The 25,612-nt window shown below is 44.0% G+C and overlaps 1 protein-coding gene across 8 annotated transcripts; it reads right to left on the bottom strand.

Annotated features, from left to right (window-relative positions):
* Window positions 1-14: 14 nt before the first annotated feature.
* Window positions 15-25,612, bottom strand: phf21ab (PHD finger protein 21Ab). 8 transcript variants are annotated; one of them, XM_069529097.1, is made up of 19 exons: window positions 25,108-25,612; window positions 21,953-21,992; window positions 21,207-21,258; window positions 20,681-20,770; window positions 19,973-20,005; window positions 19,803-19,868; window positions 15,711-15,863; window positions 15,103-15,339; window positions 14,389-14,487; window positions 11,597-11,932; window positions 11,209-11,325; window positions 11,082-11,133; window positions 10,874-10,953; window positions 10,560-10,620; window positions 8,036-8,058; window positions 7,262-7,417; window positions 6,887-6,962; window positions 6,699-6,802; window positions 15-5,832 (listed from the first exon to the last, which is right to left on the bottom strand). In XM_069529097.1, exons 3-19 carry the CDS (start codon window positions 21,246-21,248, stop codon window positions 5,080-5,082), a joined length of 2,478 nt encoding a protein of 825 aa, XP_069385198.1. In that variant the 5' UTR covers window positions 21,249-21,258; window positions 21,953-21,992; window positions 25,108-25,612; the 3' UTR covers window positions 15-5,079. The 8 variants fall into 8 exon arrangements, with proteins under 8 accessions (XP_069385198.1, XP_069385196.1, XP_069385197.1 ...); XM_069529095.1 differs by lacking the exon at window positions 8,036-8,058 and adding an exon at window positions 7,836-7,942; XM_069529096.1 differs by lacking the exon at window positions 8,036-8,058 and adding an exon at window positions 7,836-7,942 and having other exon boundaries at window positions 11,209-11,322.

Below are 25,612 nucleotides of genomic sequence, written 5' to 3'. Positions count from 1 at the left end.
CAGACGACACATGCTGCTTTTCACAATTTATTAACAAAATGATAAAATAAATAAATACAAATTGATCAAATGCTCCTAATATCAACTCCTCCCCATGTTCCCTACAGTATTTCCTAAACACTGCATACAAAGAATTCATCACAGAAGAGGCTCAATACAGAGGTAAGAATCCCACCAGACCAGTCACAATGTCAGGCCAACAGAAGACACATCTGGAACAGAAGTCAAAAAAATAAACACATTCCTTTCCAAAATCATTATGAAAAAATACAAACAATTATACAAATATTCAGATTGTGTAATTACCAATTTACACATTATTCAGCACACCAGGTGAACTTTTCTTTATTCATATCGCTACAATGCATCTCACCGTATGGAAGATAAAAAAAGACTTTTGTTTTGTTTTTGCACTCAACACACCCCAATGGAATCAGCTGTGGATGAGGTAAGAAGCTTCAGGTGAACAGTTGGGTCCGGACAGGATGGATGCTGAGCCGTAACGATGGACTGATGTCATGTATCGACAAAATACTAGAAGGCCACAATCATGAATTGATCGTTTAAAACTTAAAAGTGAAAGGAGCGGAGGCGGAGCGAACCACTTCACAGGATGCTTCCAGAACAATCCACCACACAGGGAACTGGAGAAGAACGTCTTCAATGCATAAATGATTTCCTCGGACACAAAGTGAGCAGCTCTCAGACTCGCAACTCTTTTCACACCTCGGTGAATGACGCAGAAATGTTTTTCCTAATGATATGCATCGACTACGTAAAAGGCTTCCAAACACAAATGTACTCTTGCAGTGTTCTTTGGATAAATTCACCTTTTAGAACTCAACTCAATAAAAACCAAGACTTTTCACTAGAAGAGGACGATGAAACAATTTAGACATTAAGACTTGATACCCCCCCCCCCCCCGGGATCCCAACATTCAGCATGGTGCATTAGCCAAATTCAAATTAAAATCTAAACGAAGGAGCTAAAACCTTTTCAGCTCCGTCCATAAAACACGCCGGCAGGAAGAAACGTTTCCATTCTAACGTGGATGGCTACCGCACTGTGTGACACCTAAACTGCACACTGAGGCATCAGGATACCAGAATGTTCAAAGAAATGAAAAGGTGATTCCAGTTTCACATAAAACTTAAAAAAACTAAAGAAAATGCATATTAAAAAGGTTTGACAAATCTTGTATAAAAATTTGCATAAGAAGGCATGCGTTCCACTGGACTGAGAGGACAGAGGTTGCTAACTGGGTCTAAGTCCGCCCGTCGTCAGGGAGCAGGTTTGTTTGTTCCACACAGGCTCCGGCTCACGTGACCTGATTCAGCAAACTCATCCCTCCTCCAGAAACAGAAGAAGATCACAGCACAGAGGGAACGATGAACGAATCCAAACGAATCCAAACAAAAACAACATGAGCTCCAGAGTCCAGACAGATGCGTCTACGAACCTGCAGCCAGATTCACGACTGCACTTTGTGTCGCTGCCGGATCCCGTTTTCACTGCCATAATAATACTGGTCAAACCAAAAGTGCATCACAGAACAACTGGCTGCCGACAAAGTGAGATCTCATCATCAACAATTCTTCTTTGGAGCATTTCATCGACTGGTCACGACCAGATTTTCACCAAACGACCTCTGACCTTCGCCAGCGTCTGCACTGTTTTTTCCCCCAAATGTAAAAGTTGAATCACGTAAAAAGGAAAATCAAACACATTTAAGGCAACTCCTAGATTAAACAACAACAAAACACTATGTGGTCAATCTAAACAGCATAACATGAAATGTAGTTTCAACTTGCATTGACTACTGGCAGCCTGAGGCGAAGGGACCGGGTTCGTGCTCCGGAGTTTCGGGGGAGTTGGGTGGGACGGACCGGGGGAGGGCGGGAGGGTTGGTAAGGTTCTACAAGTCACAGTGCAAGTCAAGAGACAAATATTATCTGCTGTTTGAAGAAAGGCACTCGAGGTACCTACTGTACAGAGGGAGCGGTCCAGTCTGGAACGTGTGGGCTCTTTCAAAGTAAAACCTGTTGAGTGTGAGAGATCGATGACTACTCTGCTCCGTCCGTCAGTGAACACAGCAAAACATGTGGACATCCACCCAACAACAAACAAAACAACACATGGAGATTCACGGGAACTGGGGACAGTGTTAGTTGCCATTTTCTGTGTGACTTGCATCTCTGTCCAGTCTTTTCCTTCCATGTTCCAACGGCTGAACTCTTCAGAGACAAATCACATGTGTCATACATGTGGAAACGTGACACATTGTTTCTGGGATCTTGTGGATGAAGGCAGTTTTCAGATATGCGGAGAGTCCGTGTGATATGAAGAGACACACCTGTAACGGTGGATGCTGTGGTCGCCCAACAACGTATTCACTCCTTCAGTTACATACACATTCACTTTGATTAATAATCAAATCATCGTTTTACGAGGAGCATCGTTATTAAGAAGGAATTTAAATCTGCCACAAGGTTCAAACAAGAGGCGACAGTCGTGCCAGCAGCTCATAAAGTGAGTCCTAACATAGGCATGCTAACGTGCTAACTATGATAATGCTATCACGCAGGTACAATGTTTACCATGTCCATTATCTCAGATTAGATTGTTAGCATGCTAACATTAGCTCTTTAGCTGTAAACAGTGTGGAGCAGAGGCTGATGGGAACGTCATCGAATCTGCAGGGATTTGATTCTAAATGTCAAGAGGATCACCAGAGTCATGAAGTTCATCCTGAGGGGAGCACCACATTTCATCAACATCCAGTCAACAGCTGTTAAAGGACCATGAAAACCAAACATGTGAGGATGAACAGGGAAATTATCCTCTGAGGAACAAGAACATCAAGATATTTTATAGGATGCACACGAAACGAAAACTTTGACCTTGGAATCATCAAAAACAAAAACAACACTGGCATCAATAGAGCTAATGCTGCTAGTGACCGAAAAAAATCCATCAATCAAAAAATAAAAAGCATTTTGTGATGATCTTGGTTGAACCATGAAAACTCCGGAGTGAATGCATTTTTGGACGACTTAAAATTAGGTTAGAAAACAGAATCCAGAATCGCAACATGTTCCAGCACAACCAGAGGCACCATTAATAACAGACCAGAGTTCGTTAATGCCCCAAACTCAACAAGAAGCCAGACGCAATGATAAGTTCACCAAAGAAACAGACCCCAACCGACAGCCACCACGCCAACAAATAACAGCATCACGTTTCAGCCCCGACATGCTCCAGAAAGAAACTGTGGGGGGGTGAGGGGGTTTCTAACACCGAAGCCCAGACACTCCCCCCGAAAATATCAACTACACTTGAGCCTTAATGTCAGACAGAGGTTTGTATTTCCTCCTAGAAAAATATTGGCAATGTGGGGATAAGTCACATCACAACAAAGAGATGCATACTCTGTTTAATTCGATATCAACATACAAAAAGCTCTTCAGCACTTCTTTGTAATGCAGCAAGCTTGTGCTTTAATCTCAGGATTTGTGGTATCTTCCATCTGGAGGAGCAGGTTCATACAACAAATCCCTCCAAGGAAAAAAGTTCCTTAATGTTATTGTCTAATAAGCTGTCCTGTCTCAATCTGGGGACTTCCAATTTCTGAAGCATTTATCTTACAACGCCAATGATTTGATCGTTCAATACAGTAAGTGGACTTGTCCCTGCTGAATTTGGATACAACATCATTTTGGCAGTTCAGGATTCAACAGAAATGTACAATGCAAAGATCATCACTTCAAGAAGAGGATTTCTTTTTGTGTTGATGATGCCAGTCCAGCAGGTTCAGGAACAAAAAGCACTTATTTCTGAAGACTAGGAAGACCTGAATATCTTTTCCTATAAAAAAGAAACACAGCCCAGATATAGTTTGTGTGTGTTGACATTGCAATATTGCAATTTCACATTTAGTGCTCACAGTTGACACACTTGACTCACGAATGAAAACTCAATCACTACACTTGACCGACACCACTGAAAACATCTGTTCGGCTACTGCGCCCGTTCGTCCTCGTACCTGCTGAACTCGACGCTCAGCGTCTTTTCTGCCTGAGCTCAGGTGGGGGAGAGATGGGGGTGGGGTGGGGTTGGAGAAGTCATTCTGAGCCTTCAGTTTTTGGGTTGTTAAGGATTCAGAAGGTCAAATTTGGTTGTTTGCTAATTGGGGAAGGTGAGTTTAAACCTCGCCTACACCTTTCCAGTGAAGAGAGACTGTGACGGCCTTCCCAGAGACTTTTTCAAATCTGATTACAGAATGATCTTAAACCGGTAATCCAACAAAGTATTCTGACTAAACAACAGAGCAGAATCAAGGTCTTCAAGAAGCGACCCTGCTGTTGGACTGTGGAGGTGTGCTTGCGACTCACTGGATTAGAGTGTATGGGTTCAATAGGAAGGTGACACTGGATTACTGAGTGTGGATCAACAGGGCGGGAAAGGTAAGTTTGAGTGTTAGCCATCAGGAGAAGTGAACTGCTGTTGGTCCATAATGTTTTTGCTGACTGTTGGCGGTTCGAGGGATTCGGTGGAGGTTGGGATTAATAAAGAAGCTTGGGGGCTGGAGCTTCAGGGGGTTAGGGTTTGTGGGATTGCAGAAGTTCATTGGGACGAGGGGATGAACAGGTTCTCTTTTCTGAACTCTATCACAACACTGCTTTTTAGACCAGTAACCCCAGATGTTAGGTTCTGTGTTCTTTGTACCCATGTGAACTCATCTCCCCACCCCTCAAGAAACTCAGGGGTCACTGCAACAGGCACGCACTGGTGCGATGATGGATTAAACCTCCCTTTAAACATTACCACTTGCGTCTATCACTAATTGGCATGATGACAGTGGTACGTAGATCTTTATGTACCGAGCTCTGTGGTCCACAGCCTACGCCTCCCTAGAGCCATGTGACTTGGGCTGTATATCTACCATTGACACAGTCTGACAATACAATGCAAACAAACAACATTTATACAGATTGGCAACTTCAGGGCACCGTATGGTGCAAGTAAAAGTCTTTTTTTAATATATATGTTTGAATTCCCGCAACTCAAGGGACATAGAATTACTTTTTATTGTCCAAACTGCTGACAAGAGCTGGCAAAGAATGCTGGGAGGGTTCTGAGGTTTTGCTGTTGTTGGTGTTGCTGCCGTCACTGTCAGCGACGTCCTCCTGTTTCTTCTCCACCGCTGTTTCTGGAGGGTTCGCGGCAGCCATCTTGTTCTCAGAGTTGGTGGTGGCATTGGTGGTGCAGTCTCCTGCAGGGTTGTGGTCAGGGCAGGCTGACTCAACTGTACCGTTGGTGGTGGCAACCGCTACAACCGCAGAGGTGACAGGATTGTCAACCACCAGAGCTGTCTCAGACTCGACCACGACCTCCGACTGTGGACCAGTCTCTGTGTTTCCTCCTCCTTCTCCCCCTGATCCTACAGCGAGGCTGGTATCTGCCGTTAGGACTGTGCTGTCCTCCAGGACGGGCTGGTTGTGAGTGTCTCCTCCCACTGCTGCTGTTGCTGTCTGGTTGCTGCCAGTAGCTCCGTTCTGCTCTTGTTTGTCATTTCCGTTGGTGTTGCTGTTTGTAGAGGAGCTCACAGCCTTAACTTTCTCTACAGAGTTGGCTTCTGGAGCAGCTTCAGAGCCGAGTGCACGTTCAGAACTGTCCTGGACTATGGCACTGGTGGCTTTACCCTCTGTCTCTGCCAAAGCTTTGTTGAAGTTGAATGCTTGGATGAGGCGAATTAGGTGTTTGACTTTTTCCAGGGAAAGCTGCATCTCCTTTTGACGAGACAGGATGGTGTTTTTGGTCTCCATGCATTTCTGATGGAAGAGGGACAACAGCACTTGATTTAATGCACAAGCCAGATGTGATTTTAAGCAGAGTTCACACAACACAACTTTCAAAGTCTGCGAATCACTGTGCAGTTCACACTACATGACTTCACACTAACGTGTGATTGGGAGTCTTGCAGTTGTTGAGTTCATGCTACACAACTGACTGGACTTAGACATAGATATACCAGAAACCTCACAGAGCAGCTCTGCAGCAGACACGCAGCAGACATGTAGCAGACACGTAGCAGCTCTGCAGCAGACATGCAGCAGACATGTAGCAGACATGCAGCAGACACGTAGCAGACATGTAGCAGCTCTGCAGCAGACACGTAGTAGCAGACACGCAGCTTGTTTTATTCACCTGTATCTGTAAACGGCCATTTTTATTTGATGGTTTCACATTTGACTCTTGTTCGTGGTTCAGAGCTTTGACATTTGTCATGTGTTTATTTTTACCTTGGGTTTAGTGACCTTTCTGTTTTGGGCGCTGTTCATCTCTGAAGTTAATAAACCTGCTGCCTTGGATTTTTTAACAAATGTTGACGCTGTGCTGCTGCCTTTCATGGGACTGAGAAGACAAGATATCTTTTCCTCTCTTATCTATACCAGGGGCATAACAGTCGTTTATAAATCTGATGCCAACTGTCCTTTCAACGAGCAAACGCAACGTCCCGAAGGAACATGAGTGTTTTTGAAACAAGTGCAGGAGACAGATTTGATGTGCGATGAGACTCTGGGCTCAGTAAATCGGTTTATTTTAAATGAACGTCTAGAACAGAAGCGCCTGTTGGAACAGAGTCAGTGGACCACTCTGGTCTTTGAGTTGCTGCTCTGTTTAACGTCTCTCTTACCGTTATGGAGTTGCTGAGCAGTTTGACTCTCTGTTCCAGCTGCTCCCGCTCCACTTTCAGTTCAGAACTCCACTTCATCAGTTTCAGTTTCTCCTCTTCTTTAGCTGAAACAGGGAGTGATAGCAGAAAACAGTTAACGTCACTGCGTCTGTCCCAGATGTTTGAGGAGGAAAAGAATCTGTGGTCACCTTCTTTGTAAGCGATGTAGGAATGAACAATAGCCAGAGTTCCAGGCCAGGGAATGGCTTCTTCTTTTTTCAGGATCTGAACAGAAAAGCTCTGAGTTGTAACAGAGGCTAAAACTTGGAAAAGATTTTAGGAAGACAAAATTTGTGTCACCCTGTGGTGAGGCTGAGGGGGGACAAGCAATGGATGGATGTGAAATGCAATTCTTCACTGACACAATGAATGAGACAGGAGTACAAAAAAACAATACTGCATTATGTACATGCTTACAAAGGATTGAACAGTCGTAAAGTAGAGCTACTGGGCCTGATCGGCCACGTCTGCACTGCACTACCCCGTCCCCCTGTCTCAGGATCAGTTTCGGCTGCTGCGGTTACCTGATCTTGGCATTTTGGACAGATCCACATGCCTTTAGGAATGGTTTTCAGGGGTGGATCCAGGCAGTCCAGGTGATAAACACGAGAACACGTGTCGCACATGAGCAACTGGCCACTGCGTCTGCACACAGTGCAGAAATCCTCATGGATGTCTCCCTGTGAGGAAGAATTGGACCAATCAGTTTCCCCGCTCAACTGAGCCCCACCGACCATCTGTGGAGAGGCAAGGCAGGGGGAGGCGCCGTGATCTGGTTTAGTTTACAGTCAGCCTTGATGTCTAATGGACATGGTGTGTTCATTTACTGAGCCCACAGAGAAGTTACTTGACACTTGGGGGTTAGGATGTGTTCTGAGTTATTAATAGTTATTAATGAGGACACTGTTCACTTTGTAAGACTGAATCAAAGTAAAAAATCAACTAATGACTGATGATTATCACATGGACACAACAAACTCATGGTATGTTTGTGGAGGTCTCAGGTGCAAATGACTGACAGAGCTACTGGGCCAATAGGATTGTGTGTGAAGGGGTGTCCAACCCTCTGAGCTGTCCGTCTCCCCCATCGTTACTTACATCCCCAGAGCTGGGGCTGGGCAGGGGGAGGGGATGGACGGGGCTGGAGGGGGAGGTCGGAGTGAGGCTGCCCAGCTCCGGGACGCTGCTGTATTTGGGTGGGCGACCTGGGTGAAATGAGACAGACAACAAAGACGGAAAACAAAGAAAAAAAGAAAGATGGAGAGGGGGAAAAAACAAAAACAGTCTGTATGACATACCTTGGAAAGGGAGTCTTCGTTGGCTAGCATGAGCCAGGGGAGCAGTAAGGGAGGAAGAGGGGGAAGAGGAGTCAGAAGCACAGACAGCAGTGTTAGTGCAGGAGACTGGCTCCATGCAAGCAGAAGCCGTGCACGAGTATAAACCTACTGAAGTCGTCTGTGAAGCACTCAACAAATGGACTTGTGTCAGATGTTAACATGTTTAATTCATTATAGGCTGGAACCGGGATGTTAGAGACCACCTCCATCACTACACAGGCCACGATAAAGACGACCCCCCCACTGACAGAAGAAGTCCACTTTAAATTTGAGTCAATTTTCGATGTTAAAACCTGCGACACAACGATGCTATCAGCGGCTAACGTCATACACGTCTACAGACGTCACATCAGTGCTTTGACACTTGACCTGATCAGAAATGTTTTCTCTGTATTTTTCAGTCTTTCACCTGCTCATCAGGAATTTCGGTTCATTCTGTCATCAAGACACTTCGACTCGTCTAAACACGCGTTCACAGAGTGAAGCTCAGACAATGACAGGAGCACAAACTCCACAAGGAGACCCGACAGATCCCTTTTCTCTGAACGTACGACAGTTAACAGCTCACCATCAGTCTTCTACTGACAACCTGATTTATCTGGATTAGAATCAACACCATCAAACTTTCATACTTTAAACCTCAGCTTGATTAAAGTGAGTCTGATGAGTGTGAAGGTGGAGAACGTTTCCTCCTTCGCTCCCTGAGTCTGTTCTCTCTCTCTGCTGAGTGGGTTCATCTCCTGAGAGAACAAGTGACTGAGAGTCTCCATCAGCTCCAGTGGAAGAGTGAAGCTGAACTGAGATCAGTTCTTAACAACCAGAGTTTATCTCCACTGTTCAGCAGAAACTTTAAAACATGAAGAACTCTGAACAGTTTGGTGGATTTGTTACAGCCAGCGTTTTTCCTGGTTGAAAGCGATGGTGTACTCGGGGCAGACACCCAGGGAGCCATGCACAGCTCCACGACGTCCTCTTCCAGTCTTCTCATCCATGTTTGGGCTGTAAAGTTTTTACTGGCTCTGTCAGTAATTTACTCTCCATCATGCGCACTGCACTACCCCTCTAGTAATCAAGTGCTAATAGCGATCATTTAGTCCGGGACAAATGTCATCACCATAAGTGGTTTCCACTGTACTAGAATTTTGTCTGGAGGCTGCACGAAATATGACGGAGGAGGCCGCCTCGCAATTCTCTATGCAAACCCTGAAAGCTCTTCTGGTTCAGGAAGCTGAGGATCATGGGTAATATCCAGCCTTCAGTTGTTTCAGTTCAATGGGACGACACAGTCAGAGCTCAACACACTGATGGTCTTCATCTTCGTCGCTCAGACTCAGTGCCCAACAGAATGAATCCCTGTGTGTGTCTGCAGGGGGCGCTGGTGCTCAGTAACAGTTACATGGTGTTGCACTATAAAGCCAGAACATGGTCCGTGCTCATATTTCCACTGTATGACCTCAGTAGCAGCTGCAGCCTGTTGATGATGGACGTGTTCAAATCTGACATGGTTTCAAATGGTTTTCATTTTCTTCTGAAAAACCTTAAAGTAAAATGTTGTGAATTATTCAGTGTCACATGATAATCCTAAGATTAGTAATTACGAAGCGGAAAACAGGAAGTGGAAGCTCCTACAAATTAATTTTAGTACTTTGAGGGGTGATATTATAAAAGCCGATCCTTGTTAGTCTTGTTATTACCTGGAGTCGGGTTACCAGTCCTACTCATCACTATTACTTTATTCTGGTCTTGTCTAATTTAAATTTGTCCAATCGAATGAAAACAAGAGAAACTTGTGAAACAGCAAAGTAAAAATCAAAAAGACGGATCTGGTTTAAAAAGTCATAAGATTAACGTTCATCTCTGAGGAGCTTCAGCTGCAAGTGTTCGACCACATTTTTACTTCTTCATCTTCAGTGGATAAAATCACTGTCGTTCATCTCACACTGAATCTACTGATTCATTTCCACAAGTTCTGTCAGATCTAAACAACATTATCAACATCCTTGGTTAATTTTCTAATAATCAACCGATCCACAGGTCGTTTGTTGCAAAACCAAAGAAGTTGTGCTTGATAATCACGGGCTTCACACACAGACACACTGACCTGCAGTCGCACGCTGCTCAAACTAAGATATCACCACCTGGTTACAATTGTGAGGAGGTTGGTTGAGTCAGAGCCTCAGAGTCACTGAAGTGCTCCACAGATTGTTCACGTATGATGACATCTTTCTCTTTCTTACTCGAGGCCCGGTGAGTGCAGTCTTCTCCTAAACGATAAAAAAATACAACCACACCCCTGGAAACAGGCGAAGAAGAACAGTTGTGGCTTGTTTCCTGTTTCAGGGTTGTGCGCTTCCTTCTCTTGAATAATCTGGTCATAGAGATTTTGGATTGGTTGGTCTCTGTAATCTCCCCCCAGATTCTACTGACTGTTCTAGGCTCTGTTCTGTTTCTAGCAGGTTAGAGTCGCAGCAGCGTTCATACGCACCTCTCTTTCTGGTCCCCTGGTGCAGAGGACTGTTCAGGTAACTCACTGCGCTCTTTTTCCTCTGAAAGAAGAGGAGGAGGAACATGTTTATTACACAGATCCAGCTCTGAATGACACAGGAACCATAAAAACATTTAACAGGACAAATGTCTTTCAGTAGATTTCTATGTGGCTGTATGATCCACTTTCTAAAAATCAATTTTCATCTAAACCACACATTGACTTTCTGCCTCCATGACAACACCTTCTTGAATCTCTTTGTTTGGTTTCCTGATCAGAACGCTGTCAGCCTTGAGTGAAGTCGTCGTACGTACCTCAGGTTCGAACACGGCGCCGCTGTACACCGGGTTGGCCGTCGTCCTTCTCTTTCGCTCCTGTCTTTTGCTCTGAATTTCTGCAAATTAAAAATGTCAGAGTTTGAAAGCAGCAACCAAAACAGCAGCCAAAGTGTGTGTGTGTGTGTGTGTGTGTGTGTGTGTGTGTGTGTGTGTGTGTGTGTGTGTGTGTGTGTGTGTCACTCACCTTCCAGGTGGTCGTGTGTTACGAGCCCCAGAGACACCATGAAGGCCAGTTTCTACAGGAGAAATAAAAAACACGTTTGTTATGAGGATCTATCGTCTGCCACAGACGGTCCTGTGTCAGTTCATACCTCTGGGTTCTCCTCTCTCTTGGGTCTGGGAGCTGGAGATGACGAAGGTGTGGAGGAAGAGGAGGGGAGGCTGACGACGACCCTCTGCTCCGCTCCACCTCCTGATTTAACAGTCTGCTGAGGAAGAGGACGAGGAAGAAGAGGAGTCAAGTATGAAGAACTAAGGTCATCATCAATTTATTGCAGCTAAAACTTCCAATGTTTTAAGTTTGTCAGAATATCCTCTTTGTACGGTTTGACGAGTACTGGGTGGGATTTAAAATTAAAATGATTTATTGTCCATTTCCTTCAGCCTCAATTTCTTTTAGCTTCGGCGTCTTTTAGCTTCGGCGTCTTTTAGCGTCCGTTGTCCCAAACATCAGACATTGAACACACAATGTCTTCTTACCATGGGTTCGGTTGTCAGGCTGGTGATCTGGATCGGCTTAGCAGGAGTCGGGGTAGGGACAGGGGTGGGTGTCTGGGCAGGGCTGGTGAGGCGGGTGGGTGTGGCGGAGACGGGTGTTGTGATGATGATGCCCGTCAGTGGAGTGGAGCCGGTTTTACTGCAGGGCTGCCCGTTCACTATGCGGACCTGGTGGATGGGAGCCGCAGAGGACAGCGAGGACGACAGCTTGGTGGCCAACATGACTGGCCGCTGGAGCAGCTGGGGGGCCGCCATCATAGGTGGGGGAGGGGCCGGGGCAATGGGGATGTTGAGGGGTGTGGCCGGTTTGGGCCTGACCTGGTGACAACAAAAAGCCAATCAGGAAACAGAGATAAAATCAACTTAAACGCTGAGTAACGACACTGTAGAGCTCTGCCTCAGCCATTCTACACATAACACTACTACGAGTACTGACTCAAGTATAATAGCAGTAATTCTACTCTTAACATTAACAACACTACTGAAACAAAAGTCTAATTCTTCAGGTAGCACAATTTTGTAGTTTGTAAGTAAAGTGTGTAAATGTAAAGTATTTAAATGCAAAGTATTTGTATGTAAATGTAAAGTATTTAAATGCAAAGTATTTGTATGTAAATGTAGGGTATTTGTATGTAAAGTAAAGTATGTGAATATAAAGCATGTAAACGTAAAGTATGTAAATGTAAAGTATTTAAATGTAAAGTATGTAAAGTATGTAAAGTAGGTAAACGTCAAGTATTTGTATGTAAAGTAAGTGAATATAAAGTATGTAAATGTAAGTATTTAAACCTAAGTATTTAAATGTAAAGTATGTAAACGTAAAGTATGTAAACGTAGAGTATGTGAATGTGAAGTATTTAAATGTAAAGTATGTAAACGTAGAGTATGTAAACGTAAAGTATGTGAATGTAAAGTATTTAAATGTAATGTATGTTAACGTAAAGTTTTTAAACGTAAAGTATGTGAATGTGAAGTATTTAAATGTAAAGTATGTAAACGTAAAGTATGTGAATGTAAAGTACTTAAATGTAAAGTATGTAAACGTAAAGTATTTAAATGTAAAGTATGAAAACGTAAAGTATATAAACGTAAAGTATTTAAATGTAAAGTATGTAAACGTAAAGTATGTCAATGTAAAGTATGTAAACGTAATGTATATAAACGTAGAGCATGTAAACGTTAAGTATTTAAATTTAAATTATGTAAACGTAAAGTATGTAAACGTAAAGTATGTGAATGTAAAGTATTTAAATGTAAAGTATGTAAACGTAAAGTATGTGAATGTAAAGTATTTAAATGTAAAGTATATAAACGTAAAGTATTTAAATGTAAAGTATGTAAACGTAGAGTATGTGAATGTAAAGTATGTGAATGTAAAGTATTTAAATGTAAAGTATGTAAAAGTAGAGTATGTGAATGTAAAGTATGTGAATGTAAAGTATTTAAATGTAAAGTATGTAAACGTAAAGTATGTGAATGTAAAGTATGTGAATGTAAAGTATTTAAATGTAAAGTATGTAAACGTAGAGTATGTGAATGTAAAGTATGTAAAAGTAGAGTATGTGAATGTAAAGTATGTGAATGTAAAGTATTTAAATGTAAAGTATGTAAACGTAAAGTATGTGAATGTAAAGTATGTGAATGTAAAGTATGTGAATGTAAAGTATGTAAACGTAGAGTATGTGAATGTAAAGTATGTGAATGTAAAGTATTTAAATGTAAAGTATGTAAACGTAGAGTATGTGAATGTAAAGTATTTAAATGTAAAGTATGTAAACGTAAAGTATGTGAATGTAAAGTGCCCATTCTAGATTAAGGAACACAAATCATACAGTTTAGATGAAACTAGTTAAAACATCACTTGGATTATTTTATATTACATTTCTGCCAAAAGCTCCTTTGACCTGAATCGTACACACTGAACTTTTAACTACTTTTTTAAAACAGAACTTTATTTACAATGAATGGGAGACAGGACAGAAAGGGGATGAGAGAGTGGGATAAATGGTCAGACCATCTGGGAGTTGAACCGGTGAACTGCTGCTCAGGGCGTATCTGTCGCGGTTATCGGGTCAGCTGATTTGCATCATACTGTATTAAACTTCATTATACCAGATTGTTACTATGGTGAGTGTAGTTTAATACAACAGTGCTCTATTTAACCGTATTCACTAAGACTTCTACATTGGCCTATGACCTCTTCACTGATAATCCTAAAGACAGATCTTTCATTAACCTTAAAACCAAGTGATGTATAACAACAATGCTGGACAATTGATGTACAACGTCTCTAAAACGTATCAACTACAGTTTTCTATGATTTAAGTGAAACTGGACTAGTTGTTCTGCTGCTGCCTGGTTTGATCAAGACAGCAGCCAGAGCTCCCAGTGACGTCGCTCAGCACAGCAACACATCAACATGACTGCACCTACTGGGTTAAAACACACCAACAGCCAGGAACACAAAATACCACAAAGCTGCAGGAAAACAAGTTCTTACCACAGAAGGTAAACACACACTCACACAAGCAGGAAACCTTTGATAAAAACCTGTTCACAGGTCAGTTGGAAAATCAAAAAAAGCACAACGAGAGGAGAGAAGATGAGTAGAGGCAGCACAGAGCAAACAATGTTTTAGTGCCATGGAGCAAGGCATGAGTGTTTGCTTTGGTGCACTCCTGCCCTCTGCTGGAGAGTAAGCAAGTCACCTCAGGTGGGCCACACACACTGATCTGGGGGGTAAGGGTTGGAGGCGGGTCTTACAGGGGACGCACCTGTGGCTGAAAGGTGGGTCGAGGCGTCAGTCTAGGAGGAGGGACAAACTGAGGAACTTTGATTGGCTGGGTGGTGGTGGTGGTGGTGGTGGCCTGCACCTGAGACAAAACCACAGCAGATTGTGGATCTGTGCTGCTGTTGCACGTACATGTCTGCTGATGCTTGACTGACATGTCCGCTGCTGTTAGTTCACATCTCCTCTGACAGCTCTACCAGCCAATAGCAACAGGTCTGTGACAACAACAGAGCTCTGGGACACTGAAGCCGAGCAGCTTTCTACTTCTGATGATTCACATGAAAACCTGCTGTTTGCTCTTTGTCACTTTTAGCTTTTTCCTAAAGAGCTTCCTCCGAAGTGGATGCTAAATTTTGTAAAAGGTACCCGGTTCCAGGTACAATGACACTCCACGTATTCCTGACATGTTACATTCACAATAATATCAGGTCACTGTGACGTTGGTCCACGATGACAGACAGTTTGGCAGCTACGAGGCCACCACTCTCACCACAGCCTGCTCGAGCACGTGATGAGAGAAACATTGTCACTCAGAGCGAGTTTGCTTTAAAACGCCACAGCTCTACAGACCACTGTCAAAACGCTCATTTACATCCAGGAGCTGTCCGCGGACCACAACACTGATCACTGCTGGTCAGACTAGAGGAAGGCGATGAGGACATGTGACTGGACGATGGCGGGAACTGGAGGGTCTTACCACAATGGCGTTCTTGGACACCAGTCGCACAGGCTCTGAGCACTGATTGGTCAGCTTGCTGGCCACCTGCAGGTTGATGGGAGTGTTCTGGGAGTCAGGTTTGGAGATAGCTGTGGTTACCATAGCGAGAGTAGGCGGGCGCTGCGACAGGACGGTGCCAGACAGGGTGGGCGTGGTGGCAGCTTTCAGCACCAGAGGTAGCGTCTTTGTGGTGAGGACCGGCGTCACTGTCAGCGTCTGCGGAGGAAGAGTGAAGCCATGACCTTCATCTGTCACTGCTGGAAAACGTATTGAACTCCCTTCTTCAGTTACGTTTCCTACATTTCCCAGTTGCAACTGTTGAATCCAGGTTTGTTGCGTTTAACTGTGGCCACACTGGATTTCTCTCTGTCACTGCTGAATGTCAAACAAAGCAGCTTAACTAGAGTTTTACTGAGCAACAGCGCCCTCTGCAGCACTGTGTTGTGTATTGGGAACCATCTTTATGTAGTTTCTTCTTTACTTTTATGAACAAAAACTACATGAAGTCTCTCTGCTTTGTGTGTGTGTGTGTGTGTGTGTGTGTGTGTGTGTGTGTGTGTGTGTGTGTGTGTGTGTGTGTGGCCGACCTGCTGCAGTCCTCCAGGTATCTGCTGGTTTTGCAGCAGGTTGACTGGCTTGATGTCGCCACCTCCTGGAGGAGTTTGGACCTGCAGCTGTATCTTCGCCTCAGGTTCCTGTTTCACCAGCAGCTCCTTCCTCAGCTGCTCCACCACCTTTTTCTGAGGAGAGAAGAAGAGGAGAGAGTATCATCCCTGCTCCAGGACCATCAGGCCCTTAAATCCAAACTGCACTGAATATCTCACATCAGTTGTTAAAGATCTTCACATCTATACTCACTGTGACCTTAGACCACAAAAATCTACTCAGTTCATCTTTGAGTCAAAGCGAATGTTTGCACCAAATTTGAAGAAATGCCTTTGAGGCACAGTGGAGGGACAGGGGTGAAAATATAACCTCCTTGACAGAGCTAATGACTCGTGTGCTGGTCTTCCACATGAAGGTGTTCGGTCCATTTACTGTCTCTCCCCCGGTTTCTGTTGTCAAATGTACCGTCACCTTCAAAACTGCCTGGAAACACGTTTTTATTGAGTGATAAATCACAAAACTCTTAAATGAATGTGACTCATTATTTTGACAGGTTAAGAGTCAAACACAAAGTAAGTGTGAGTGAGCTCCCAACACTTGAACAGTGTCTGACTGATACTGAAGGAGACTTCAAGATTCTACATGAAGTTCTGCAGCTGTAATCTGTGCTTTCAAAAAACATTTTATTTAAACCATCATTCTGAAGACACCCGCCTGCATGAGCAGTTTAAAACCACAGCCCAAGGGTTGACTGTTCTCTACACCAACTAGTTCAACATTGAACAAGTGTACAGTTAATCTTGAGAAGGGATAAAAGGCTCTTGATGCTGGTGTTCAGACTGAGCACTTATTGCCATCTCAGTGAATTTCGACAGGGAGAGGAAAGTTCCTCAGTTCAACAGCCTGCAGCTTTCCGTCTGGTTGAAACTTGTTCACAGAGAAAACTCGTTTAAATTTACAATCGCCAGGTTTCAGCTTGTCCCTCACAAAGTATTTCACCTCCGCACAACTGGTGTGTGTGTGTGTGTGTGTGTGTGTGTGTGTGTGTGTGAGAATATGATGTGGTTCATGTCTGAACACCTGAAATCATGTTTTTGTAAAGTGTCACAAGTAAAAACCCAGTTTCTGTCTTTATAAAACACACATGTTCTTAATAGTAGATTTATTTTTTAAAAAGGGCACCAATTATATTTCTACTGTCCTGATTCTACATTTATCTCAAAGCATCGAGAACAAACTGCTTCACAACGAAACATGAAAACCAACAGATAACGTGGAGGCAGGAGGTAAAAATAGGATTCAGGCTGAAAGTAGTTAAAAATAAAAAACTCAAGACAAATTTAAAAAAACAAGCGAAACAAAGAGGACGTTGAGGCTGAACACAAACACTGAGGTTACAGAGCTTCTTTTTAAAAATATCATTACTCGCTTCAACTGTTCTGTCCCGACTGACCATGAACGCATCACATCACCGTCAGTGACGAGACCGAACCCGTCACATTTGGAAAACATTGAAAAGTTCATTCTTTGTTAAAGTTAAAATGTTTTAATGTTAATTATCTCGCCCAACCATAACTCCACTCATAAATCCAGCTGCGAGTTCAAACACAAACATGTGAGACAGACGTGTCTGAAACTCTTTCATCTCCATCATGCAGTCACATGACGAGGACTCGACTGTTGGTCCTCCGTCACTCAGAGGAGCCGATCAGATGAGGCCCAGCAAACAGCTCATGAAGTGCAACTCTCAACAGACATGAGAAGAAGTTGAGACGGCTCCCTCGTCACTTCTTTCAGAAAGTACTTCTGTATTCTATCTTGTTCCAGGAGCTGATGTTGGAAACAGCTAACGAGTGAGGCATCTCGCTCCTCTTCTCATCTCCGCTGAGAGTTGAACATGCCCAGTGTTGATTCAACAGGACGGCGGCTGCATCGTGAGCTTCCTCCGAGCGGACGTCTCACCAGGTCTCTGGTTTGTGCTCAGGTTTGAGCAGCAGATGTTTGTGTTCTGTGAACTTTGTGAAACACTGTCTACGACTAACTCGTCATTCCTTCAGCCTTCTTGTGAATTCAGCAAATGTTATACATGAAGTTATTTCTTTCTATTCGTCCCTGTGTGTTGTGTCAGTAGAGACACATTTCATCTTTGCAAATGTGGTGATGTAGTTATTTGCTTGTAGAGCGGAGGATTCTATCAGCACGAAGATGATGCTTTTAGCAAGTGAGAGCTTCACGTCAATTCAAACCAGAGGTTAAGACTGCTGTGATGAAACGTGTTGCAGGTTTTTATTTCTGCAACTAAAGCAGAAACAGGAAATAGCTAGAATCCCCACACTTCAGTTGTACGCCTCGCCAGCCGGTGCAGTTTCCGTCTACATATCTCTACATAACTCTTTCTCCCAGATTCATTTCTTTTCTCTCCACAGTCAAAGTGCTGCTCAGTGTGGAAACTGATGAGTTTCTCTTTAAATCTTAGAGTCTCAACTTGATTCAAATTGAATTAAAACCTTTTCTTATTATTAACTTGTTTCATGTCGTTTAAATACAAATAAAGTGGATTTTATGAGAATGAGGTCACAGTGAACACTGAGATGTAATCACTTCATCTTCGAGTCCAAATGTTCAAGTCAGTTTTTAAATCACATTCAAGAGGAAATGTTTCTGAGGCCACAGTGACCTCTGACCTCTGATGTCATCAGTTGATCACGTGAACATTGTTCCTGAGATTTTCCAGAACATGTGTGAGAGGTCAGAGTGACCTTCAGTCATCCATCAGTGAAGGGAACCAGAAGTTCTCTATGGGCGGACCCAGTATATCACAGGAACGTAACTGTGACCTTGACCTTTGACCTTCAGGCACCAAACGACGACGATGAACACTGTCTGTGTGTGTGTGTGTGTGTGTGTGTGATCCAAGTTCAAGTGAATGTTTGAAGACATTCCCTCAAGCTGATCTTACGACGTCACATTAATGAAAAACAGAAACATACTTTGTGAGGTCACCGTGACCTTTGGCTGAAATCCCTTCATCCGTGAGTTATCCTGAGATATCACGTTCACGAGAACAGACGCACCAACAACCCGAAAACATGAGCTGGCTGCCCCCTGCTGGCTGCCCCCTGCCCCCTGCTGGCTGCCCCTGCTGGCTGCCCCTGCTGGCTGCCCCCTGCTGGCTGCCCCCTGCCCCCTGCCGGCTGCCCCTGCTGGCTGCCCCTGCTGGCTGCCCCCTGCTGGCTGCCCCCTGCTGGCTGCCCCCTGCTAGCTGCCCCTGCTGGCTGCCCCTGCTGGCTGCCCCCTGCTGGCTGCCCCCTGCCCCCTGCCGGCTGCCCCTGCTGGCTGCCCCTGCTGGCTGCCCCCTGCTGGCTGCCCCCTGCTGGCTGCCCCTGCTGGCTGCCCCCTGCTGGCTGCCCCCTGCTGGCTGCCCCCTGCTGGCTGCCCCCTGCTAGCTGCCCCCTGCCCCCTGCTGGCTGCCCCCTGCTGGCTGCCCCCTGCTAGCTGCCCCCTGCCCCCTGCCGGCTGCCCCTGCTGGCTGCCCCCTGCTGGCTGCCCCTGCTGGCTGCCCCTGCTGGCTGCCCCTGCTGGCTGCCCCCTGCTGGCTGCCCCCTGCCCCCTGCCGGCTGCCCCCGCCGGCTGCCCCTGCTGGCTGCCCCCTGCTGGCTGCCCCCTGCTGGCTGCCCCTGCTGGCTGCCCCCTGCTAGCTGCCCCTGCTGGCTGCCCCCTGCTGGCTGCCCCCTGCTGGCTGCCCCCTGCTAGCTGTCCAGAGACTGTCGTTTTAAAAGGTTCAGTGTAGAATGTAGTGACATCTAGTGGTGAAGTGTCACGTTGCAGCTGAATAAATTTAATACATAGTCGTAGTTGAGATAACTTACGGAGAGTTGAGAAATATTTAGTTCATGTTTCTATATTCAGATTCTGCAGGAAATGACATCACAGAAGGAGCAAATCACAGCAACAAGTATGTTCAGTGTTAATATGTTAAAGATTCTTTCTTTTGAAACATCCCGCTGCTCTGTGTGTGTGTGTGTGTGTGTGTGTGTGTGTGTGTGTGTGTGTGTGTGTGTGAGATAATGTACCTGCTTCTCACTCAGTGCTGTGATCTTTGCTTGAAGTTCGTGGAGCTGCTTCTTCAGATCTGCGTTCTATAAAACAAGAGGCAGTCAGAGCGAGCTGAACCTCGGAGACGCTTTGATGGAAACAGGTGTGAACTCACTGCGTGTAAGAAATAACGTGTGCTGGGTTTTACCTGAGGGTCCTGCTTCATCTGGGCAACGAGTTTCTGCAGAAGAAGACAAGACACAGTTAGATACATACAAATAACACGATGACACCTACTGGTCACCACAGAGAACTACAACCTGGTGACACATTTGAATCAACAGCGACGCTTGAGTATTTTTTACTTTCACTCTACATTTTAACACAAATACCTTTAACAACTTTCTACTTCTTACATTTACAAAACAGGCTTGTAACTTTGGGGTTAATGGATTTGAGCTGAATCATGTTTAGTTTACTTTTTTTCTCCATCCTGGACAAAATGAAGGAAACTTCATTCAACACAATGTACACACTTCCTGCTCCTGGAACCTTTTTCATGGCTTTTCTTACGTTAACCTGTTTTCAGTTGATTGACATCAAATAAAATAAAAAAGTGGTTTAAGTTAAATAATCTTTGAACTATATTAATATGACACAAGTCTTAGTACTTCAACTGGAGTAAAGAATGTGTGTACATTTACCTCGTCTGTGTTTATCTGAGGATCACCATGATTCAGTGTTTTACTAAATAAAATAAATCTCCAAATCTTATCAGACCATTAAGTAAATCACAAGGTTAATACATTTCAGTTGTAAAGCTCACTACATTAAAACATACTGATGATAAATGATGTGAAATCAAAGCTGTAACACTAAACTGAATCAAACACAATGAGAGATGAAAGAGTCTCACCTGATGGATCTGGATCTCCACCTTCAGAGCCTCCTGTAATGTCTGTAATTCCATCATGGATCCAGTCAGTCTGCCAGCTGATCGATCAGCCTGGACACACACACACACACACACACACACACACACACACACACACACACACACACACACACACACACACACACACACACACACACACACACACACACACACACACACACACACACACACACACACACACACACACACACACACACACACACACGAAAACTGAGGAGAAGCATCTAAAAAGCCAGTTCAACAGAAATCAGCAGCATCGGGGCTGGGGTCACAGCTGTTGTCATAGCAACCTGAGGTACTGCACCATAAAGACTTCCTGCGTGAAGCTGACGATGACACGTTGCCTTCAAGGTCAAACGAGGTCAAACGAGGTCACAGGCAACAGGAGCATCACACTCAGAACCACAGTGAACGTTCTGCACTACAGTTATCAACATTACAAAGTGATCGCACAAGTACAATTAGTGTGTCTGTATCTGGGCTTCACCTTAACACCGTGTCCAGTAGGAAAACCATCCAACTGAAGCATTAAAGTGCCGCTGGAAACAAAACACAGAAGATTGTTGAGCTGATTTACAAGTAAACTCCATTCGTATTATGATTCAACAGGTTCTGTGAAAATGTGTTGAAGAAGAATACTTTGTAATTAAAACAGGTTTCTATCGTCATTAATACAAATCTGACACAAGGCAACTCGTCACTTCAGTGTCATCAAACCATTATCATGCTACAAACAGCTTCACTCCATCAGGACACAGTTCAGGACACTCTGAATTAGTTCATGCAAAATTCAAATAACAAAAGTTTCATCAACTTGATTACAAACCAAATAATGAGACTCAAACTGATCTAGTCTAAGATCTGTCTGTTATGATCGTTATTGTTCAGTTGTTTTACTTCATTCAAGTTTATCTTTACTTTTTAAATGTATGTCACTTATTCACTTACTTCATTAATCACACTTCAACTACATCAGTGACAATGAAAATAAGTTATTCACATAAAATCAGTTCAATTCAATCAAATGAAAAAATATTTAACCAAACAATCTGAATGTGACTGAACGAAGGATGTTTAACTAAAAGAAATGACATGTCACTGTTGTTGTGAGGAAATAATCTGACAGATCGAAATCAAGTTAACATCAGAGTGAACCGGGTTGGAAGCATTTCTAGAACTTTGTGATTAAACTGAATTACAACTTGAACCTGTTCAATGTATCTGAGGACTCACCACCTGGCTGTGGGACTGGACTCCACCCCTCTGTGCTGCCCTGTAACACAGAACAATCACACACTTATGAACCCAGTTTAAAACAAACCAATCGTCATAGATTCAATGTCGGCTCACAAACAAACAAACGACAATCTGATTCTATATTAATACATATTGAAAATGCTCAAAACAACCATCTATACACCAAAACCACAGAGACCTTTTCCTTCAACCTGTTTCTGTAACTTCTGTCAGGTCTTATTATAGATTTATGTTCTCTTGGTCTTATTTAATTCATTAATTGATATTTTTCTGTGTGATTTAAAGCATTTATACAAAAACCCATCAACCTTAAATGCACCTCTTCCAGCATATTAAAAATCATTGACAAAAAGAAAACCTTACATCCGACATGTTTCTACTGGAGCTGCAAAGTAAAGTCCACTCGTGTTTAATGAAGTCATTCTAGAGTGAACGTGTCAAACACTCCTGGTTTCTGCAGATGAGAACATATGATGCTTTTCTTTGTCATATTTCACAGGAATAGAAAATCAATGAATAAATTGAACATGGAAATGAATCAGTTTGAGCTGCGAACGAGGCTGTGGAATATTATATATATATATATATATATATATTATAAATAGATAAATAATCCAGAGATTAATGTGAAGCTGAAGAGAAAGACTTCATTTCTCTCAAACTCAACATTACTGTCAGAGTTCACAATGATCAGTTTCCAGATTCTTGATATAAAAGGTAACTGACTCGATTTCTTAGAAATATTAAATATAATAATATACAATTAATGGTATAAAATGTTTTTCAATAACAGGAAAGTAAAAGTAAAAGCTCTGAACACTGTTGAGTACATTTACTCAGGTAGTATTCTGAGTACTTTTCTTGAGTACGGGAAGTGTAGTACTTTCTACTTCACTACATTTGTCTGACAGATTCAGTGACATCACAGATCCAGATGTTTTCTTATTGAACAGCTGTGACTCGTTGATTTTCTTCCTGCTGAGAAGTTTTGTTCTTCAGATTCATTCTGACATTTTAATTAAGTTAAGTTACATTTCTCCTCTGGTTTGTTTATTTACCTCAAGTACCTAAATACTCAAGTATTTGTACTTACAGTGACTAAACATAACAACTGTAAGGAAACTAGTACATGTACCTGGCAGATAAATGTACAATATTCCATCTCAAATGTGCGGGAGCGGAAGAACAGAGTATGTAAATACTCATGTAAATACTAATACCTCAATACCAAATTTAGGTCCCGTGCTTACTACTACTTGGGTAGCAGCAGTATGTCGAGGAGGGTTGTTAATTGCAGTAATTGCTCCCTGGGTGGTACTTGGAGTAAATTTCCATCAGATCTTAAGAACCTGAAAACTACTTCTACTAGTACTGTGGTACTATGATATTGCTACTGTAAGTACAATCATTTCCTCTTACATTTGGAAGTATTTTGTATTGTGAAATGTAAACATTCAAGTATAAGTGCATTACAAGTTCAGTGCTTGAGTACAATCACTATTAAATCCAGTACCATAACAATTACTACTACTACTACTACTACTGCCAAAACTACTCCAACCAGTAATACACACACTTCTACCATTACTACCACTAACATTACTATAAACACCAGTACTTCAACATTACTACCCCCAGCAGTTAGTGTGTGTGTGTGTTTGTATTTCTGTGTGTGTCTCTCTATGTGTGTGTATGTGTGTCTCTCTCTCTCTATGTGTGTGTATGTGTGTGTCTCTCTCTCTCTCTATGTGTGTGTATGTGTGTGTCTCTCTATGTGTGTGTATGTGTGTGTCTCTCTATGTGTGTGTGTGTTTGTATCTCTGTGTGTGTCTCTCTATGTGTGTGTATTTGTGTCTCTCTCTATGTGTGTGTATGTGTGTCTCTCTCTCTCTCTATGTGTGTGTATGTGTCTCTCTCTCTCTATGTGTGTGTATTTGTGTCTCTCTCTCTTGTGTGTGTTTGTGTATTTGTGTCTCTCTCTCTCTGTGTGTATTTGTGTCCCTCTGTGTGTGTGTCTCTCTCTCTCTGTGTGTGTGTGTGTGTGTGTGTGTGTGTGTGTGTCTCTCTCTGTGTGTGTTTGTGTCTCTCTCTCTCTCTATGTGTGTGTGTGTGTGTGTCTCTCTCTGTGTGTGTTTGTGTCTCTCTCTCTCTCTATGTGTGTGTGTGTGTGTCTCTCTCTGTGTGTGTTTGTGTCTCTCTCTCTCTCTGTGTGTGTTTGTGTCTCTCTCTCTCTCTCTGTGTGTGTGTGTGTGTGTGTGTCTCTCTCTGTGTGTGTTTGTGTCTCTCTCTCTCTGTGTGTGTGTGTGTGTGTGTGTGTGTGTGTGTTAATTGCAGTAATTGCTCCCCGGGTGGGACTGAAGTTTTCTGGATAAACTTCCATGAGATGCCGCAGCAGAGAGACGGAGCTAAGATGGAGGTTTTATTTTCCAGAGTGTGACAACAACAAACAGAGAAAAGTCTTTTTATGTTTCCACACCAATCTCTCATCATCTCCGTGTTCAGGCGCCTGGACTCGGGGTAAACCCTCCGTCCGACCCCCCTCGGTACATCCCGGCTAACTGGGCAGTGTTCGGGGCTCCGGAGGCTCCAGAGCGGCGGTGACGGTTGTAAAATCCCCCGGACCGACCCCTCTGTCTCCGCCGACATTGCTCCGCGGAGGCTGAGGGACGCTACCGAGAACAAGTGGATAACGTTAGCAGTAGCCGCTAATGCTAGCCCTGCTGTTAGCCGCGATGCTAACGCTGCCAGCCACGCTGATAACTTACACCGAAGAGAAATAAAGCCGCGGGCCGCGGGGAGAGGCTCGAACACGGAGGAGGAGGAGAAGCACGCTCGGTAACAGTCCCGAAAGACGCCATCTTTCAAGAATTGTGACAGCGAGCGGCCGTCGGTGGCTCCAAGTTATCTCGGCCCCTTGTCCTCCACAATATCAACTCCTAGAATAAGAAACAGAGCAGCTAAACACACAGAAACACACCGGGGCTGCTGCACCCAAACACCGGCTGTAGCTCACACACCTGCCCGCAGACACACTCCCACACAGCGGCTCAGGCGGGCCGCGGCTCACAGGTAAAGTTTGACAGGAGAGAAAATTAAAGTTATGAAATTAAAAAGCCCCAATGTGCACTTACTCAGCAGCAGTCCTCCTCCAGATTAATTAAATATATATGTGTCAGCAGCCGATCCACGGTGGAGGCTCCGGGACCGCTCGCTCGGGCCGCTGCTCCCCGCTCACAGGCGCCGCTGCTCCGGAGAGAATCCGACTTTTAGAGAAAAAGAGCAAAAGAGAAAAACTGAAGCTACAAAACAAGAAGAACTCTTCTTCAATCTCATTCAGCTCGGCCGCAGCACCGCACAGATCCCTGCGCTGCCGAGCTGGAGGAAGGGGGACAAAAACTCCTCAACCGACCAACACCGGCCCGTTTATCCGCCACCGAGCGGCCGATGTCCGCGGCCGGTGCCGTTAAAGTTGCTCCGATGGAACCGATGGACGAAGCGACGCGTCGGGAAAATGTGTTCGAAAAGCGGACTAGTTTTTGTGTCGGTGCGGCGAATTTATTTCACTTTGCCTAAGGAACGGCGGTGGTACGACTCCCATTGCCTAGGGAAAAAACCCGGATGTAAACTCACTGAAAC

The sequence above is a fragment of the Paralichthys olivaceus genome, chromosome 7, assembly GCF_024713975.1.
Source record: "Paralichthys olivaceus isolate ysfri-2021 chromosome 7, ASM2471397v2, whole genome shotgun sequence".
Classification (NCBI taxonomy): Eukaryota; Metazoa; Chordata; class Actinopteri; order Pleuronectiformes; family Paralichthyidae; genus Paralichthys; species Paralichthys olivaceus.
The sequence above is the reverse complement of the archived record's forward strand: the minus strand, read 5'-3'. Positions and strand labels throughout refer to the sequence as shown.

Coding starts and splice junctions, on each gene's coding strand:
- phf21ab (XM_069529095.1), bottom strand. CDS start 21,248: ATGCTTCAGTTGGATGGTTTTCCTACTGGACACGGTGTTAAG. Junction 11,933..14,388: donor GACCCACCTTTCAGCCACAG/GTGCGTCCCCTG, acceptor TGTTGTCACCAG/GTCAGGCCCAAACCGGCCAC. Junction 7,418..7,835: donor CCAGCCCCAGCTCTGGGGAT/GTAAGTAACGAT, acceptor TCTTCCTCACAG/GGAGACATCCATGAGGATTT.